The 18,204-nt window shown below is 42.5% G+C and overlaps 2 protein-coding genes and 1 non-coding gene across 5 annotated transcripts in view; 1 reads left to right on the plus strand and 2 right to left on the minus strand.

Moving 5' to 3' along the window:
• The window catches only part of HPS5 (HPS5 biogenesis of lysosomal organelles complex 2 subunit 2), a 46,607-nt gene extending 41,562 nt beyond the window's left edge, over window positions 1–5,045 (minus strand). The window contains exon 1 of the mRNA XM_060263217.1: window positions 4,951–5,045. The gene's annotated coding sequence lies outside the window, so the exon portion shown is untranslated. The remainder of the gene's footprint in view (window positions 1–4,950) is intronic.
• A 226-nt stretch (window positions 5,046–5,271) lies between these two features.
• The window catches only part of GTF2H1 (general transcription factor IIH subunit 1), a 46,800-nt gene continuing 33,867 nt past the window's right edge, over window positions 5,272–18,204 (plus strand). The window contains exons 1-7 of one of the 3 annotated variants that reach the window (XM_060263219.1): window positions 5,272–5,463; window positions 10,397–10,565; window positions 11,861–12,053; window positions 13,548–13,710; window positions 15,760–15,853; window positions 16,693–16,842; window positions 18,008–18,087. In XM_060263219.1, coding sequence (XP_060119202.1) covers window positions 10,412–10,565; window positions 11,861–12,053; window positions 13,548–13,710; window positions 15,760–15,853; window positions 16,693–16,842; window positions 18,008–18,087 — 834 coding nt within the window. In that variant the 5' untranslated portion in view covers window positions 5,272–5,463; window positions 10,397–10,411. Of the gene's footprint in view, window positions 5,464–5,539; window positions 5,797–10,343; window positions 10,566–11,860; window positions 12,054–13,547; window positions 13,711–15,759; window positions 15,854–16,692; window positions 16,843–18,007; window positions 18,088–18,204 lie in introns of those variants that run through there. The other 2 variants (XM_060263220.1, XM_060263218.1) reach the window with 2 other exon arrangements.
• Window positions 7,018–7,092, minus strand: TRNAI-GAU (transfer RNA isoleucine (anticodon GAU)). Its single transcript has one exon. It is a non-coding gene; the product is annotated as a tRNA-Ile (tRNA).

The following is an 18,204-nucleotide window of genomic DNA, read 5'->3' on the forward strand; positions in this document are numbered from 1 at the left end:
AACCAATCAAACATCAGTTATGCTACAGCTTATCTTATTGTTGCCTGCCACATCAGACATCTTTGAAAATTAAATATAACATTTTAAGTATGTAAATTTACCACAATCATTTAAAGCCATGAATTGCTTTGATTTCTATATGATGAAAAAAGCAACAAATGATGTAATTGTTATGCTTTATCATATTTTGGAGGCCACTTTCTATTAAGTGAGAGAAATATCCTCACAGTTCGGCTGTAACAAACTGATCCTATTTGTCACTCAGCTGATCTGATCTAAGAGTGAGATTCATTATATATATTTCTCATACCCTCAAATGCGACAGTTAAATCACATCTAAAAGTTTCATAATCTTGACCACTGGACAAGGCATGCAGCTAATATGATTCTATCTTCTGTAACTGCCAGTCCACAAATTTACAATATCCACAGAACAATGCTAAACAGAATTATACCCTTCTACATCTATACTGCTTAAAAATGTGTAATTCTGTTTACAACTGCAGTGTCAGTTTTTAAGAACGCAATCCTAAGAGAGGGTGGGGGGGGAGTCCTTTGGAAACAAACTTAGGTCCATGCCCACGTAAGTCAGAGTTACACCATTCTAAGTCCACTTACATAGCAGCAGAGGTGACTTACAGAGGCATGGGCCCACCTGAGCGGGCCCCCACCCCAGGGCAGCAGCGCCTAAGCCCTGCACCCAAGCGCAGGCGAAAGTCTGGCTGAGAGGCCAACGTCAGCGCGAGGGGGGGGGGGTGGAGTCAAGAGCATGCCCAGACTTAGTTGGCTCCCTAAGAACTTTGGGCCCTGACACGCCCCCCCCCCCAAGAAGGACAAAGTTACGCCTTGCAAAATGCTGGCGCGTACCATAGGCACCTGTTATTCCCAAAAACACATTTCCCCTTCGCCACTGCAGAAGCCTGCAAATTCCTTAGGGAGCTGTGTAACTGCTTCACCAATCCCCTCATGCCCCGGCTCGGTGAGCCCCCTCCTAGATGCACAATCGATGCTCTCCCCATCCTAGATAACCTTCTGCTACGGCCTTGCACACTTCCTTAGGTAGGGCGTGTGGCACGGAACTCTATCTCGGAGCTCCCTGCCATGTGGACTTAAAGTGAGGGCGAGGCACTGGTGGTGGGCACTGCACAGAGCGGGCACTTAGACCAGTGGTCCCCAACCTTTTTGGCACCAGGGACTGGTTTTGCCGCCGCTACAGCCCACCCCCTCCCTTCCCTTGTGCCGTGCTCTGCCCCCGCCCCCACCCATGTGATCAGAGGAGTGATAAGGCTCGGAGCTGGCCCTCCCCGCTTTGACAGAGCCTAGACTGATTCTAAGTCGTTTGAAGAGCAGGCTGGAGGAGGAGTTTCGCCCCTCCCTCACTTCCGGAAGTGGGGGGGAAGCCTCCTTCAGCGCACTATTCAAATAACTTAGAATCAGCCCAGGCCCTGACGAAGCGGGTAGAGTCGAGTCTCATCGCGCACACAATCAGAGGGGAGCTGTGATGAGGCTTGGGCTGCTTCAACAGGGCCTGGACTGATTCTAAGTTGTTTAACTAGCAGGCTGGAGAAGGAGTTTTGTCCCCTCCCTCATTTCTGGAAGTTAAGAGGGGAGAAGCCTCCTTCAGCGTGCTCTTCAAATAACTTAGAATGAGCCCAGGCCCTGTCAAAGTGGGTAGGGCTGGCTCCAAGACTCCTCGCTCCTCTGATCACCGGGGGGGGGGGGGGCGCAGAGCATGGTGCAGTGCTAGGGAAAGGAAGGGACGAGCCGTGGCAGGGAGCCAAGCCTCATCATGGGGGGGGGGGGGGGGATGGAGGGCAGGTAGTAAAGGCCCAGTACAGGGCAAGCTCTTTGACGTGCAAGGAGGAGAGCGAAGTCTCTGCTCTACGGCTAACCTCTCCTGTTTCCAAGTCCCAACAGGTACCAACCTCCAGACGCTCAGGGCACAAGGCAGATTGCATGAAGACAGGTGGGTCCGAGCATGCACCCCAACCTTACTTCTCCCCTCCCTCCCTCAAGGCTGAGCGGGGGGTCCTGCCACTTGTTCCTATGGTCCCTGCATGCCATGTGAGGCCCACCCCCACATTCCAATGAGATGGTCTGTCCGTTGCCTTGTTCCCACCCCCGGCAGGACAATGGGGGAGGGCGGCAGGTGCTCCAATGCCTGTGCAGATGCAGGTCATTGACAGTCCCTTTAAGGCAGTTCCTGGCCAACACGCCACCTCATGCTGCCATGGCTGAAGAGTTGCAAGCAATCCAGGAGAGCAGCAACTCAGGACAGGAGGGTGGGCATTGGCTGATTCCCTCCTGTGCTGGGAGGGTGTTCTGTCAACCCCCCCCTTCCCCGCCTTTGCCGACCCTGGCTGCAAGTGGCTTGGCACTCCTCCCCAGGTGCTCCGGAACTTTTTCTATGCTTTGCACGTAGGGATTCGACAGAGAGGCTTCCAGTGATGGTGAGTCCGAGCCCACCCCCCCACTCCACTCAGTCAGCTGTTCCTACCCACCTTTCAGAGTGGAGCCTCATGCCCTGCAAGTCTTTCTAATTTCCACCTGGTTTCTGCACAATAAAGCCTTGGATGTGTCTCCACTTTGTCTCTCTTGCCTGGCTTTATGCTCCTATCTGCCCACTCCCACCCTTCTACTACTCTGTCTGTGGGCTCCCCAGGGAATGTCTCAGAGGGCAAGCTCACTTGTGAGGGGGGGACCAGTTCCATGGGCAAAAGGGTGGTCTGGGACCAGATGCATCACCACAGCCTGCCCGAGCCTGCATTCTACCCAACCCCATGGGGCTGCCGTGCTCATGGCACAGAGAAGAGGTGAGTGTGGGTGGGGGGGACAATGCAATGGGCATCTGGCTGGTGCCTCGCACTCTGTGTTCTGCTGACACTGGGGGTGGGGTTCCACACAAGTAGCAGGGGGCGTCAGGGAGAGATTCCGAGTCCCTGCGGGGAGGGCACATGATTCCACTCATCTGCCTGCAATTGGCATGAGACTCTGACAGTGAGTGGGTGAAGCCATGGGACTGGACAATCTGCAGCTTCACACTTCCCCTTCCCTCCCCGCGCCCCCACCTCGGCAGCGAGCCAGGCTTCTCTGTCGTGCACATGCCCAGTCTCATTCCTTTCCTCTCCCCATGTCAGCGGGACTTCTCTCCTTTGACTTGGGCCATATGCCTGTTAATGGCAAAGTCTCTGTCAGGGGGTGGGGAGGGACAGACAATCAGCCTCTCCCCACCCCAACTATCATATGCCATAGCGCCTGTGCCAGGAGTGGCCAATCCGGTGGCCCTGGGAGGCCCCTCCCCTCCTGCCACCTCGGCCGTGTATCCACACTCCGGCAGAGTTGCCATGGGGACAGTCTCGCATGCAGAGAGTTACGCTCCCCCCCCATGCGTAACTTAGCCCTTAGGGAGCCAACCAGCGGTTATGCCTACGATGGAACAGCCAACTGCCTCGTAAGTTAGGATTGGGCTGTAAGTCTCAAAATTGTTCACATATAAGATAGTAGTAGCCTCCTTACTGCATGTCACTCATACTGAGCTACTGCCCCATCTAAGAGAGCTTTCAAACAAAGTTCTCTTTAAGTAGCACTGTGGCTTCTTATATAAAGTTCACTGACCTCGTATTAATCATGCTGCTTTGCCTGTCAAAGCAACCTGATGTTCAAATCCATTAATCACAAAAGATATTTGTAGTACAGTAAATGTATGTACCGAAATATCTTTTAAAACAGGGGTGCCAAACTCAATTGTTATGAAGGCTGGATCTGCTCTGGCTCTTTCCTTCCTTCCCCAGGAGACCAGAGGGGGGGGGCTCACCGAATAGAAGGAAAAGAGGTTTGGCTCAGTAGCTTTGCTATGCAATTGAGAGAGCCTGGAAAAGAGCTGTGCCCTTCCACACTCTTCTTCCCTAAAGGATGAGCCTCAGCCAATGGAGAAAATAGAGGGTTTGCTCTGTAGATCCTGTGTGACTGAACAAGCCTGGCAAAGCAAGCTGTGATGCAGAAGGAAGCAAGATATAGGGAGAAGAAAGCAGATTATAGTCAGTTGCTCAGGAGCCTAATAACAGCCCCCGGACCGCATGTTTGACACCCCTGTTTTAAAACAATCCATCATGGAAATGAATGATCCAAGGTGTCTCAAAGCCTAACCCAAGGAAAGTGAGCTAAAATTAGTCTTTAATGTTACATAAATATTGTTGTACACTCCTACTTGCCAAATCTATTAGAAATCCCAGGGTCTGTGGGGCTTCAAAAACTAGAATTTCTAGTTAAATAAAACAAGCATTATCAAATTTCTAGTCTAGAAATGTAGTGATTTGGTAATGTTTGTTTTATATATACCAATACAAGCAGAGCAGAAAATAGTGACACTCCTACAGCAAACCTGATTCACTGCCCACATTAAAAGATGCATTACACAAGGTACCTTACCTTTCAACAAATTCACAGCTCTCCCACTTCTCCCTCAATCTCTTCCACAAACCTATCTTCAAACTTTGATCAAACTCACGGTCACAGACCCTTCTCCATCCCCCTCTACAGGCTGGGATGACGCCTTCTCCACGCTCCGCTGAGTCTTTCACCGAGTTTCTCCTAACAATTAGGTTCCATTTAGCCATACCAAGATTTTCTTTTTATCGGAAGACCTGACCTTCATCGGGCGACATTTTAAGCAAACCACTGAAGTTAATCACACAGCGAACACACAACTGCAGAGGGTTAGCCACGTTAGTTGCTGCGGCAAAATCACAGACTATGAAAAGTTGGAGGAGAAAGGGGAAGCGAGAAGTTTTAATCGCATATAGGATTCGCGGTGCAGCAGGTAGCACAAAACGAGTCTAGCGCTGACTATCACCGTTCTTAACGCCCAATGCAGACTGAAGAAACCCAAACAACTGTCAAAGTATTCTCCCAACCCACAGATGACTCGTTGTGAGGGACCATGACAGCCACCTTAGAAACGGCGCGAGAATTGACGCCCTCTTCATCGCCAGCCTCTGACCAGCTGCTCTGTTCTGCACCGCCTCCGCACACCAAGCTCGGCGCGTGACCCCTCCACAAGCCGCCACCCCCTAGAGCGCGCGGGAGAGGAGAAACGTCACACCGCACCACCCCCTCGATCCGTACCACGTGACGCCCGCACGCTCCTCCCCTCCCTTCCCCCCCTTCGGACCGTTGTTGAGCAAAGAGCCCCCTCCCCCCCTCAGCGCGACGCCGGCGACCTGGAACAGAAGAGGATTCCGCGGCCGTACCGCAAGCCGAAGAGGAAAAGAGAATCGGCACTTCCAGATCTGCAGGACCAGGCAGCAAGGTCGAAAAAGATGAGGCAGAAGCGACTGCGTTATTATTGTATCGTCACCCTCCACCTTTTTTTTCCAGGACACTGTCATGGCGCTGGTGAGAGGAACGGACCTTCACGTGACCAGAAACATGCCCGGCGACTGACAGGCTCCATCACGTGAGAGGGTAGGTATCACAAGAGCTGTAGGCGGTCTTTTCTGTCAGGTGACCAGGGCTTCCCTCTGCTGTAGGGAAGAGAGAAGAGCTGTTTCCGGTCACATGTTCCTAAGCGGCCGAGCTCCTTGGTCGCTCCATGGCCCGGGAGGCGGTGGCCAGCTCCTCAAGCGGTGGACGAGCTTAGCGCTCTCCCCGTTTTCAAGTTAGCTTTTCTGTATCGGGACAGAGGAGCTGGGTGGTAGCTGGGGTCCTCCTAGCCGCGATCACGGTAGGGAGCCTGGCTGGATTCGACGGTTCCGGGCTCGGAGGCCCGGCTCGCTGGTCTCTGCTGGAGGGCAGAAGGTTGGTGGCGAATCTGTGGGCTGCTGCTCTGTGTTGTATGAGACCAAGCAGTGTGAATGTCAACCGGCAAGTGTGAGATGTCCGAGGACTCCAATATGACGAGGGGAGGGAGCATGGCTCCTTTTCACTTGCAAGTCTTTTTTTCTCTGTTCATGAAATCTATTTTTAAATCTGATCCAAAGTGATGGAGGAGGGGCTTCTAAAATATGAACTGTTCCAAAATTATAATCTGTTGCAGGGCATACCTTGATGTGGTTATATGTGATCATAGTGTGGTATGCTCCTGAAAGGAAGGCAATCCTTATTTTCTGAATGAAGTTATTGTTTTAGATTTTGGAAGATGATGTTTGTGTTCTCTTGTAAGAATTATGCAGCAAAATAAAAATAAAAGCTTCTGATAATATTAGTGGTGATTTTTATGGACCAGGTATTACTAGCTTTTAAAACTGAAGTAAAGGAGACAGAAGCGCTGTTTTAGAGTTAGATTCTGACACTGCTTTGGAGGGTGATTGTAAAGCACTTGCTGCTTCAAGTTCTTTGTTAAAGAACTTGAAGGGGCTTGATTTATCTTGTTTTTAAAAGCTTATTCAGTTTATGAGGGCAAGTGCTTTCATTTTCCAAGGTTTGGTTGGAAAGTTATTCAAGGGATTGCCAGAGAGGAACTGCTAGGACATGATAGAGATAGGCCATTCAGTCAGGGTGTTCTTTACTTCCCAGAGTTGGGAGAGAAAGTTTTTGGACTGATATGGGACTTTGATGTAGGTTTTTTTTTTTACAACCTTGTTATTTTAGATTTGTTAGATTTCAGTCTCTGCAATGGCTTAATTTCCCCTTCAAAGATATTAACATTCTAAAACAAAAATAAATGTGCACTTCCTTTTGTTTTTAAAGAACCCTATGGGAGTAACATTGAAAATAAACTTTTCAGTATTTTAATATGACTGGGGGCAATATGATTGCTGAGAGGTCAGTGTACTTTAATATGGGAAGCCATCGCTTGGCCTAAACTGAACTTTGTTTGAAAACCCTCTTAGGTTGAACAGTAGCTGAGAATAAATTACTTACAGTAGGTTACTACTGTACTATGAACATATGAAGCTGCCTTATACTGAATCAGACCCTCAGTCCATCCAAGTCAATATTGTCTTCTCAGACTGGCAGTGTCTCTCCAGGGTCTCAAGCTGAGGTTTTTCACACCTATTTGCCTGGACCCTTTTTAGTTGGAGATGCCAGGGATTGAACCTGGGACCTTCTGCTTATCAAACAGATGCTCTACCACTGAGCCACCATCCCTCCATACTATATCTGAACAAACCTGGGATTTTGCTAGTGTAATGGTGATTGAACAAAGAAAACTATATTTAGCTGAGCTTTAATAGAGGCATAAAAGCAACTATGCTGTAGCGAGTACAAATTAACTTAATATAGGAATTTTTACTTATATGTTTAAATAGTTAGCCATACATGGAGTGGCATAATAGGTCTGATATTCAAATAAGAACCACATTAATCACAAAGGACATACTTTGTAGTACAGTAAACATATCTACAGAAATATCTTATAGGGCAGTCTATCAAGCGAATGAATGATTTGAGCTGTTTCAAAGCCTGGTTAAAAAAAATGACTATATCCTAATTAGATGTAGGCTGTAGCTCTGACATTTGTATGAATTCAAGACATTGGTTTTATGCAATAGTTCAGTGGGTTGTCAGTTGTGATCAAGACAGATTGCTTACAATAAATAATATAAATTGGTGGCATGTTACAATTTTGCAAGGATATAGAATTATTTTAAATCACAACGTATTTAATTTGTAGATTTTTTTGTCTGGCTGGCCAGATTGCAGTGCAAGCAGCTGAACTTTAAGAGAGCAAAATTAATCAATGGTTTTCATTTTGCATGTAAGCAAAGATTGAAGACCATTCTTGAGAATTCATGCAGATAAAAAATTCAACGAGATATTAAAGATTTTTAAAATATGTAGTTTTGTTTTCACTGCATGTTCTCACACTTTTAAAAGAATGGCTTCTTCCAGGTTTCAAAAGGGTACTTCCCTGAATGCAATGGACAAATTTAACTGATTAAATTAGGAAATGGATTATGTAGATCTCCCTGTCTGTTGCATAACCCCACACTACATTTCATACCATTCCTAAAGGTGCCCTTATTCTTATAAACATGTAGATGAGATATATAGGATCTGTAGCAGAAAAAAAGGAGGTGAGAGATTCTGTGAGCAAAGCTTGGGAGACAGTTCATGCTGACTGGTAGCTAGAACCACTCTAAAGTACAAAGGCATGTTCCAACTTAAATGGTTCTTCATTCTACACATTTTGAATGAGGAACCTTGTCTTAAGAAGAACTTCACTAATTTAAAAAAAAGGGAATATTTTGTAGGAGTGTTTTGAGAGTTTCCACTGAAAAAAATTGAAAGGAAGTCTGAGGAGGGGCATCTTTTCCCTTGGGCCTTCAGGTGTCAGACCCAGAGTCAAGGAAAAGACAATTGAAGTTCAAGGTCTTTATTCCAGCTTCATGGGCATACACACGCATTGTCGGAATTGACCTCTCTGTCAGTTCCCCCAACTTATAAACCTTTGCCATGACCGTTATAATTCAAACCAAAGCGCGCCAAGCAAGAGCAGGGGTTTTGCTAAGCTCTCATCAGTGCAGGTGCCCACTATCAGTTCATGGTTCTCATCTCCTCCAGCTCTTTGGCCTTGGTTACCTAGCAACTAGCCAATTCCTAGACATGCCATCCTCCCTCCAGATAACCAACAAGTTACAATTATATCAAAGGCATAGCAAGCGCAGTATAGCATTGAAGCACAGGATAGCATTGTACAATTGAATACACATGACAAGAGGAACAAGATGGAGTGACTCTTGACATCAGGTCTCTAATTGTCAGTTGCTTTTGAATGGAGTGCAGTTGATAATAAGATACTGATGTCAGTATAGGCAATGCTGTTTTAGTGACAGTGTTGTGAATTTCCAAGTATAGAACTAGAGGCCAATGACATGCGAGTTTTATCAATCTATATATTGTTTACATGATCTGAAATACATAAATAGTAAACTTTCTGTTTTGCCTTTATGTACATACAGTTAGGAATGCAGCTATAGCAGTAAAACCTCACGTTACTATGGAGCCTTGGGTAGTACAAGATTCATCCAGGCAAGTGATAACATTAGGCATCTTGAGGAGAGCTCTGATTCTGTTTAAAGGCTGTTGACATAAATTTAAGCTCTGACATGTTTCAGCTTTGATCATGACTGGAACAGCTGAGACCCCAGCTATGTTTGGAGGATGAACTTGTGAAATGAAAGCCAAAGTTTGTGTGCAACAAATTATTTGAAGATGATACTACACTATTGAAGATTTCAGTTCAACTTGTACGTTCTGCTAAAAACATGGAAGCTTTAGAAGTTAGTTTCAAATCTAATTGCTTAACTTGCTTGAAAGTCAGTGTCTTGTGAACTGGCACTCTCACTGTAGAGAGCTGTGAGTATATAGACTTTTCTTCCAGTGTCCCTAGTTATTATGGGATGCAACAAATTCCCTCAAGAAACCACAGAGAGAAATTTTCTGGTGATGGACATCCAAAACTGCAGTAGGCAAAGTTAGGACTGTAAACTCTTTCACAGTCAGATATTTTAATGTCCAACATGTAATGGAAAAGCATATCTGGTTGGATCCTGTGATTCCATTCAACTAAGTGGAAGATACTTCTATTAGGCAGATCCTTGTGCCGTAGAAAGGCTGTACTTACCTGGGCAGAGCAGTAGGATCCAACCCATAATACAATGTGGTAACATTAATAGCTTTTAACTGTGTAAAAAGTTAACTTCTAGAGGTTCTTTTTTAAACTGCACCTTGGTCACTGATAACTCAAAGATATTAAAACAGTCCAAGGAAAATCTGTATGATACAACAGAATTTATTGGCTTGGATCCCAGACCTTGTTCTATTCACAGAGGTAGCATTTGTATTCATATAAGATTTCCTTTGGTTATCTTCTTCCACTACAGACCCCAGGTTTGTGTGCACTCACTGTTCCCAAGGGACCACTGATACACTCCCCCAGCTGCATTTTAGAGTGTACAGTAGGGTCCAGTAGGAAGAATTTGGAACAGTATCTATTGACATTTTGGCTCTGGAAGTTTAAAATGTTGTTTGTCTGCTCCACCTTCAGTCTACTAGATTTAAAATGATCTTTCCATCAAGTTGCTTCTGAAAACAAAATCCTCAGATAATCCAATCAAATATGTGTGGTAATTTGACAGTCTATTCAATTGCACATTCAGTAATGTTTCTTTGTGTTCTTATTTTCTGATTTTTATTTACTTGCACTATTTGTAGTTCACCTTTGTCATAGAGACTCAAGGTGAATTTCTCAAACATAAATAATTTCTCAGATATAATTAATACTGGAGAAGAAAATCTCCACTGATACCAAGAGGGATTATACATGTTTTGCTGTCTAAAATGGTACCTACAATCATAATTTTCTATTCATAGTTTTCAAATGGTTACAAGTCTTTAAGACTTTCACCATGAAAATTGGTATATAATAATTGTTGGGGTCTCTTTCATGCAGCACGCTATAACCATTATGGCGACATCATCTGAAGAAGTGTTACTAATTGTAAAGAAGGTGCGTCAAAAGAAACAGGATGGGGCACTTTACCTTATGGCTGAAAGAATAGCCTGGGCACCTGAGGGCAAAGACCGCTTCACAATCAGCCATATGTATGCAGACATAAAATGTAAGTAAAAACCTTTTGTGTATGGGGTGGCTAAACTAGCTTCATGAAAGAGCCACATAGAGTACATGTCAGATGCTTGAGAGCTGTAAGGTAACTTGGGAGGGAGAGAGTAGATGGGGAGGGAGGGGGAGAAAGAAGGAATGAAAGGGGAAAGAGAGATAAAGAAACAGAGCAAATAGGAGAAGGGAGGAAGAGAAAGAAAAGAAGGAAGGGTCTCTCTTTGTAACATATCCCCTTCACAGCTTGTTCTCAAGTGTGTCTGCCCAGTATATGAAACTTCACGCACTTTATGAAGTGAGAGCTCACAAAAGCTTGAGCTAGAAAAAATTGTGGTCTTAGGGTGCTGCTCGTTAAACCACCCAGCAAGAGAAGCTGGCCCCAGGATCTCCGTGCAGCGGGAAGGTGTCTCCTCGTTGCATGGAGACCCTGCTTGCAGGCTTCTGTTGCTTGGTGGTTTAATCTGCCTGGGAAGAGAAGCTGGCCCTGGGATCTCTGTGCAGTGGGGGAGCTCTCTCCCCATTGCATGCAGCCCTGACTTGGAGACTTCTCTTGCCACCTGGCCTCCAAGCCTGTCATGTTGCTGAGGGGGAGGATGGTGCTGGAGGGGATGTGGGGGGAGGGGTAGCAAGTCTTCGGGAGCCACACTAGGGGAGGTGAAGAGCCACATGTGGCTCACGAGCTGCAGTTTAGCTGCCCCGATTGAAAACATCTTATTTGTGTGGTTTTAAGTACTGAATCATTCAATTCATGATAGATACAGACTTTATTTATGACCACTTTATACTTACAATGGATATACTTACACAAATGGCCAAGAATGTAGCAGAATAGTGGACTGAAATGTCCAAATAAAACAGCAGTCCAGTGGCATCTACAGAAGGGCTCAGGAGTTAGTGAAATAACATGAACAGCTACAGGCAGAAGCTATTGCTCAGTAATGAGAGTTTTGCCTTATATGTGTTAGGACCCTAGAATATTATTTATACCATGTCTTTTAAGGAGTTTGAAGTAACAACAGGGCTTTTTTGGTAGAAAAAGCCCATCAGAAAACTCATTTGCCTATTAGGCCACACACCCTGACGCCGAGCCAGCCGGAACTGCGTTCATGTGCGTTCCTGCTCAAAAAAAAAAAAGCCATGAGTGACAGTATTAGTAAAAGACATCTCCCCAGTCATTATCAGAATTATTACCTGTTATGTGTACTATTATTTTATATTTTTATGGCAGTTCCTCTCTTGGACAGAAATAAAGTTTCTGAGGAGTTTCTGTTACAATCTTTTTAAAAAAAAATATAGGTCAGAAAATCAGCCCTGAGGGAAAAGCTAAGATTCAGCTTCAGTTGGTATTGCATGCAGGAGACACAACCAACTTCCATTTCTCTAATGAGAGTACAGCAGTGAAAGAGCGAGATGCAGTAAAGGATCTTCTTCAGCAGTTACTACCCAAATTTAAGAGGAAAGCCAATAAAGAACTTGAGGAAAAGAACAGGTAATAAAGATGGTTTCTAAAAGTGAGAATTGCTCCATGGTTTGAAAGTCATTGCTACACAGTAATCCTCTTGTGAGACTCTGTAACCTGGATTCAAGTATGCCCTAGGAGGAGAAATGAAGGGGAAAAGTCCCCTGATTTTTCTTTCCTTTCCACAATAGCTGTGTTCTGTGTCATGCTTTGCTGGAATTTCCTCAAACTCTTAGGAAGATCTTTTTGGAAATCAGCAGTAAGGAGGAGGAGATGGGAAAGCTCTGTTGCAAGAGCAGAACTCCACATGGAAACTGGGATTCAAGCCAGTATTTTAGTGAGCCAACTTTGGTTGGTTTAATAAAACAACTGACATTAAAATACATAATGTCATCTTATTTTGAGTGTCAGCTTCACTTCACTATTCAAGGCAGAAGCATCTGCCGCGAGGTCTTTAAAAGAATAAAACAAACCCTGAATATTTATGCAATATTTTAAATTCATTGGATCTGAATTGTATGTGGTAAAAGTGGTATGCTGAATTATTTCAGCTGTATTCACCAGTTTTACTGTGACAGTGGCAGGTGAGGACTGGAAAAGGCCCATGCATCTAAAATAAAGTAGACTGGGTCTATGGAAGGGAAATAGTAAGTGGTGCTGTTTGAAGAGTTATACAGTGTTATGCTGTGTAGCTTTTCTAGTAATTCTGTGCTTCCTCTTGTGCTAAGATTTCATAACTGGAGAGCCAGTTTGGTGTAGTGATTAAGTGCGCAGACTCTTATCTGGGAGATCCAGGTTTGATTCCCCACTCCTCCACTTGCACCTGCTGAGATGGCCTTGGGTCAGCCATAGCTTTCATAGAAGCTGTCCTTGAAAGGGCAGCTGCTGTAAAAGCACTCTCAGCCCCACCTACCTCACAGGGTGTTTGTGGTGGGGGGAAGGTAGAGGAGATTGTGACCGCTCTGAGACTCAGATTCAGAGTATAGGGCAGGATATAACTCCAAAATCATCATCATCATCTTCTTCATAATCCATTCTGGAAGCAGAAAAACATTTTTTTTGTAATATAGTTTTGCTTTTTTTCATGTGGTGCTCTAGCAATGAGATGTAAAGTAACCCTTTTATGAGTTCAAGTTACTTTTGGCACTTGAATGGGAATATTTGGATCCAGCTGTTTAAATCAGTTTTAAAGAACATTGGTTTATTATCCGTAGATGGAAAAATAAAAGTTTAATTTAAAATGACTTTAAGAAAAACAAACTATTTAGTCCAGTCACTGTTGGAATTATTTCCGCTATGTTATAACTTTGTATAGTTGTCAGCATTATTTTGCTATATGTATGTGGAGTAAGGGAGTTTGCAGTAGCTTCCTACAGAGCAGTGTTATTTTTTCATTTTCATTTCAGTTTGCCTTTCAAAATGTTGTTAATTTATTGTCTTGCATGGAAATGCTAGTTTCTAGAATATAATAAATTATCTTGGAAATTTAATATTCCCATACTGTTTTAAATCTTCCCTTATTAGAATGCTGCAAGAAGATCCTGTTTTGTTTCAGCTTTATAAAGACCTAGTTGTGAGTCAGGTGATCAGTGCTGAAGAATTCTGGGCCAACCGTTTAAGCATGAATGCTATAAATAATTCTACTGCATCTAATAAGCAGGATGTGGGCATTTCTGCAGCTTTCCTGGTATGTTCATTGTTATGTGTGTGTAGTTTTTAATTGGTGAAAATGATTTTTTTCACCTGGAAGTTTGCTATGGCATGTGATGGAGCTTAGAATTTAAACTTAAAGTGGGAATATTCTGTGACGATATATACCCGTGCAATACTAGGTTTATTTCTTCAGTTAAAATAAAACATCTGTGGGTCCCCACTGGGAAGGAAGGCAGGACACATAACATAAAACAAATTTTCACAATATCCATACTTGTTTGTTCTGAATTACAGAAGCTATGGTTGGGTTTTGAATATATGTATGTGTGTATGCAGAACTAGTTAAACATGCACACTGAGGTTGCTGGATAACTGTTTGCATCTATAGTTTCTTACACAATATTGTAGGCTACTCAGGGCTGGTGCTAGGCTTTCTGGCACCCTAGGCAAATCACCCACTAGCACGCCCCCCACATTAAAAAATATAGGGAAATTGAAGAGCACCAAACTTGAAACTTCACATTTTTAATTTACTGATTTTTAATTTTTTTTTTTAAAGTGATGATATAAAAAATTGTGAGAATAAGTGCTTGTCAGCCATGTTAGGAAGGAGGGTGGCAGGATAGGATGAGGTGGGAGGTCAAGTCACACATCGGGGAGTGGGGGGTGGCTTGGCTTTGTTGAGGGCAGCTTGGTGATGGAAAAGGACAAGGTGACAGTGGTCAGGAGCCAGAGTCATGCATCAGGGAGGGGGCACCCAGTGCCAGGTGGCACCCTAGGTGACTGCCTACTTTGCCTACTCCCACGCACCGGCCCTGAGGCTACTGTAGAGATTCCCAAGTTTCTAGAATAAGCGACATAGTGATGAATTGGATTCTTCAAATTGTTGGAGCACCTGAATAGTTCATTTGTATGTGCTGAAGTACCCCCTCAGTGTTCAGTCAGGTTCCTTTGCTCCTGAGTCCTGACTACCATTTGTTCTGTACCCTGTCTGTTGCCTGGTATCCTTTTGTTTTGCAGCAGGATTTAAAGTCACTATCCCTTCTCTAGGGCTGGGGAAATCCTGTTGTTGCTTATTGTGGGATATAAGCATCACATATCACTACTGGTATTATATATAAACTTCAGTTCAATTCAAGTAATTGTTTATTTCCTTCTTAGTAATTGTTTAAGCATACAGTGCTTAACAACTAAGAAAGTAATTCAATCCTTAAAACATAAGAAAATTCATATGCTGTGCTATTCATGATCAATCTTGAGAGGAGCAATCAAATGTTTTAATGTACATTTCTTCATGAGCACTAATAAATGGATATATTTGTTTCACCATGGTTGGCAGAAGGCGTTCGCTTGTGTTTCTGAGAATGTTCTGTTCCCCTTGTTTTATCTGTCCAGTCTGCATATATAAGCATGTCTGAAACCCATATGCTTCAAGATCAATAATTTAAATGGACAAAACAGATTTAAATGCAAAAATATTTCTTGCATGTGCTTGCACTAATAAAGAGTTGGTGACTTACAGAAACTAAATAGAGTGTTATAATCTTAGTTATGTAGCTCTGAAGAAAGTAATCAGAAAGCCACCTAGGGATGAAAGCTGTGCCACAGCACTCTGCAAAGGTTTCTGGGCCTGCAAATAAGTGCATGCAACGAACTGAGTTAGCTCTTAGTTGGTTTCCAGGGATGAAGTATTTTCCTTTTCCCAAATACACACCATACTTACAAATATAACATATGAAAGTTACAAGCACAATGTTACCATGATTATGTATATTAATGCTACCCCATGCCTTGTTTGCCAGTGTTTACAAATCCTAGGTGGTGGTATAAATACCATTATCTGAGAGTTGGTTCTCAAACAGCCAAGTGTATAGGTAATCCACCACCCAATCCACCACCATTTGAATTCATTTTTCAAAATCAAAGCAGGCAAGCATAAAATTTGATCTTATAATAATTTTGAGATTGCCACTGAGTCTTTATAAGGGATGTGACCAGGAGACTTGGTTGCAGAATATACACAGGCTTTATATAATCATGGCTTGACAATTAAAAAAAAATTCCGATGTTTCTCTTCTTGTAGGCTGATGTTCGACCTCAAACAGATGGATGCAATGGCCTGAGGTATAATTTAACTGCAGATATCATTGAGTCAATATTTCGAACTTATCCTGCAGGTAAGTAATCCATTTTAGTGCTGAATTCTAACATCTTTTGTGTCTATATGAGAGGCTATTAACTGAGAACACAGTGCTAAATGGACAATTACCAATCTGATTTTCAGTTTCATTATTTTAAAATGTATACCGTATCAAACAGGGTTCCATCAACCCTGTTGTCATTTGATGTCCTATAGAATAAGGAAAAAAGCATAGAATTAATGTCCATTAAAATGTCAAATGCACATTGTAAAAATTATATAAATGTAGTAGATTCCAGAGAGTGAAATGGGACATAGCAACTGGCCTCTAAAACTTTGCACTTGAGTCATAAGCCTGCTAACATTTGAATGGTGGATACAGGGCAGTAGGGGCATAACAGGGTTAATCTGGAGTGACTTTTCTGATTGCTTAGGACAAGATGGAAACTTCTTCCATTTCGTGTTAACATAATTTATTTTGTGTTAGCATAATTTGGAAGTCCTCACCCCAGAGTCGGAAACGACTGGTACTTGCACAGGGGACTATCTTTATCTTTTTAAATTTAATTTTGTTTGTTATTATTCATTCTAGTCTAGTCTATTATACTTTTTAAAAGTATACTGGTATGAACTGCCATTATATCTAATTTTGAAACCTGAACCCATATGCAAATAAATGGGAAAGGATATTGTTTTTATTTACTCTCCATTGGTTCTGTAATTCATACCCATATTTCACTTTACCCATAATGCTGAATTGTGTGCATGAGGAACAAATTTAAAACAATCATAATATTTTGTAGTAAACATCTCTTTGTTCTATTCTAAGTTACACTGTGCCTTGCAGATGTTCATTTTTATGTCTCATATTTACAGTAAAAGTGAAATATGCAGAAAATGTTCCTCATAGCATGACGGAGAAAGAATTCTGGACGCGATTTTTCCAGTCTCATTATTTTCATAGAGACAGGTTGAATGCAGGATCAAAAGACCTTTTTGCAGAATGTGCCAAAATGGATGAAAAGGGTATGTTTTTATTTTTCCCTTGTTTGCAAGTACTAATTTGAGCTTTTAGCTGAGTTTCAACTTCAGTAATTTAATTAATATAATGGTTTCATTCCTTAAATGCTGTGCCTAAGAATTAATGAGTGTTGAAATTAATAAAGTGTTTATTTGATGAGATATTTAATAATCCACTTCTCATTCCCTTGTGAGTTAGATTATTGAACTCATAAAACCAATAGAAATTTATTGATGTAGGTTCTAGGAATTGAGTAGCACTTCCTTATTTTTAGAATTGCCACCCTCATGTCTGTAGCAAGAACACTACGTATTTGTGTTCAGGTTTTGTTATATAAGATTGTATGCTTGGTAATTTGTACTTTGAAAAGAAGGAAACAAGGAGGAAAGACTCCTGTGCAGTAGACTGTACAAAGATGATTCCCAGTTAGAGAATGACATGGTGTTTGTGAGAATTTCATAGGCAAAATCTACTTTGTATCCATAAAAGTGAGATAGCAAAGGCCCTAGGCAGCCCAATTCAATTTAGTTATGAAAGGGAGTCAAAATACTTCAGACAAAGCTTAGTCAGTGCAGAGAAAACACTCTTTTCTGTGTTTCTGGCACCAAATTATATTTTGTTTTAGAGTATATACATCAGCTTATGAAAAAAAGAGGGGAGGGGAAATCCATTTCCTGTTTTGCAACTGCATTCTGTTCCTGGCATGTGATTCATTGCCTCCTTACTTCATTTTATATCAGCATTTGGAATTGTTTAGTAAACCAAAAGTAGATGTCATATAGTATTGTGAGATGTCAAGTTTTTAAAAAAGTTTTTTAAAGTTGTGATACCTGAGCGTATACTTGTACAAGCATCACTTCTTTAAGTTTTTTAACATTCAGAAAAAGTTTTCACATTTTTCTTCAAACCTAGGGTTCCCCACACACATTATCCATACCTGGTCTCATTGTATGGATTTTTTTTATTGGCACAGGGAGCCATGTTCAGACTCACTTGGGGGAGTTGAACCTTTATGTATAAAGCAGATTATGAAAATTAATTAAAATTTTAAAATATCAGTTGTTGGATATTCACATTTCATGACTGTTGCCAACTTGCCAAGCTTAGAAAACCTTTCTCCAGATTTGCAGTCTTCATAATATAATTCTGGGCTTTTTCTTCAATATGTAGAGTTAAAGACAATGGTGTCTCAAGGGGTGAAAAATCCTTTATTAGATTTAACATCCTTAGAAGATAAATCATTGGATGAAGTAAGTACAAGTGATTTAAATTATAAATTGTAAAGCATACCAGGAATGGGTTAAATGTAAATCGTTTATTGGTGATCCACTGACTGATTTCTGGTGCACAGTCTAGTGCTAAGCATC

The sequence above is a fragment of the Heteronotia binoei genome, chromosome 21 (assembly GCF_032191835.1).
Source record: "Heteronotia binoei isolate CCM8104 ecotype False Entrance Well chromosome 21, APGP_CSIRO_Hbin_v1, whole genome shotgun sequence".
Classification (NCBI taxonomy): domain Eukaryota; kingdom Metazoa; phylum Chordata; class Lepidosauria; order Squamata; family Gekkonidae; genus Heteronotia; species Heteronotia binoei.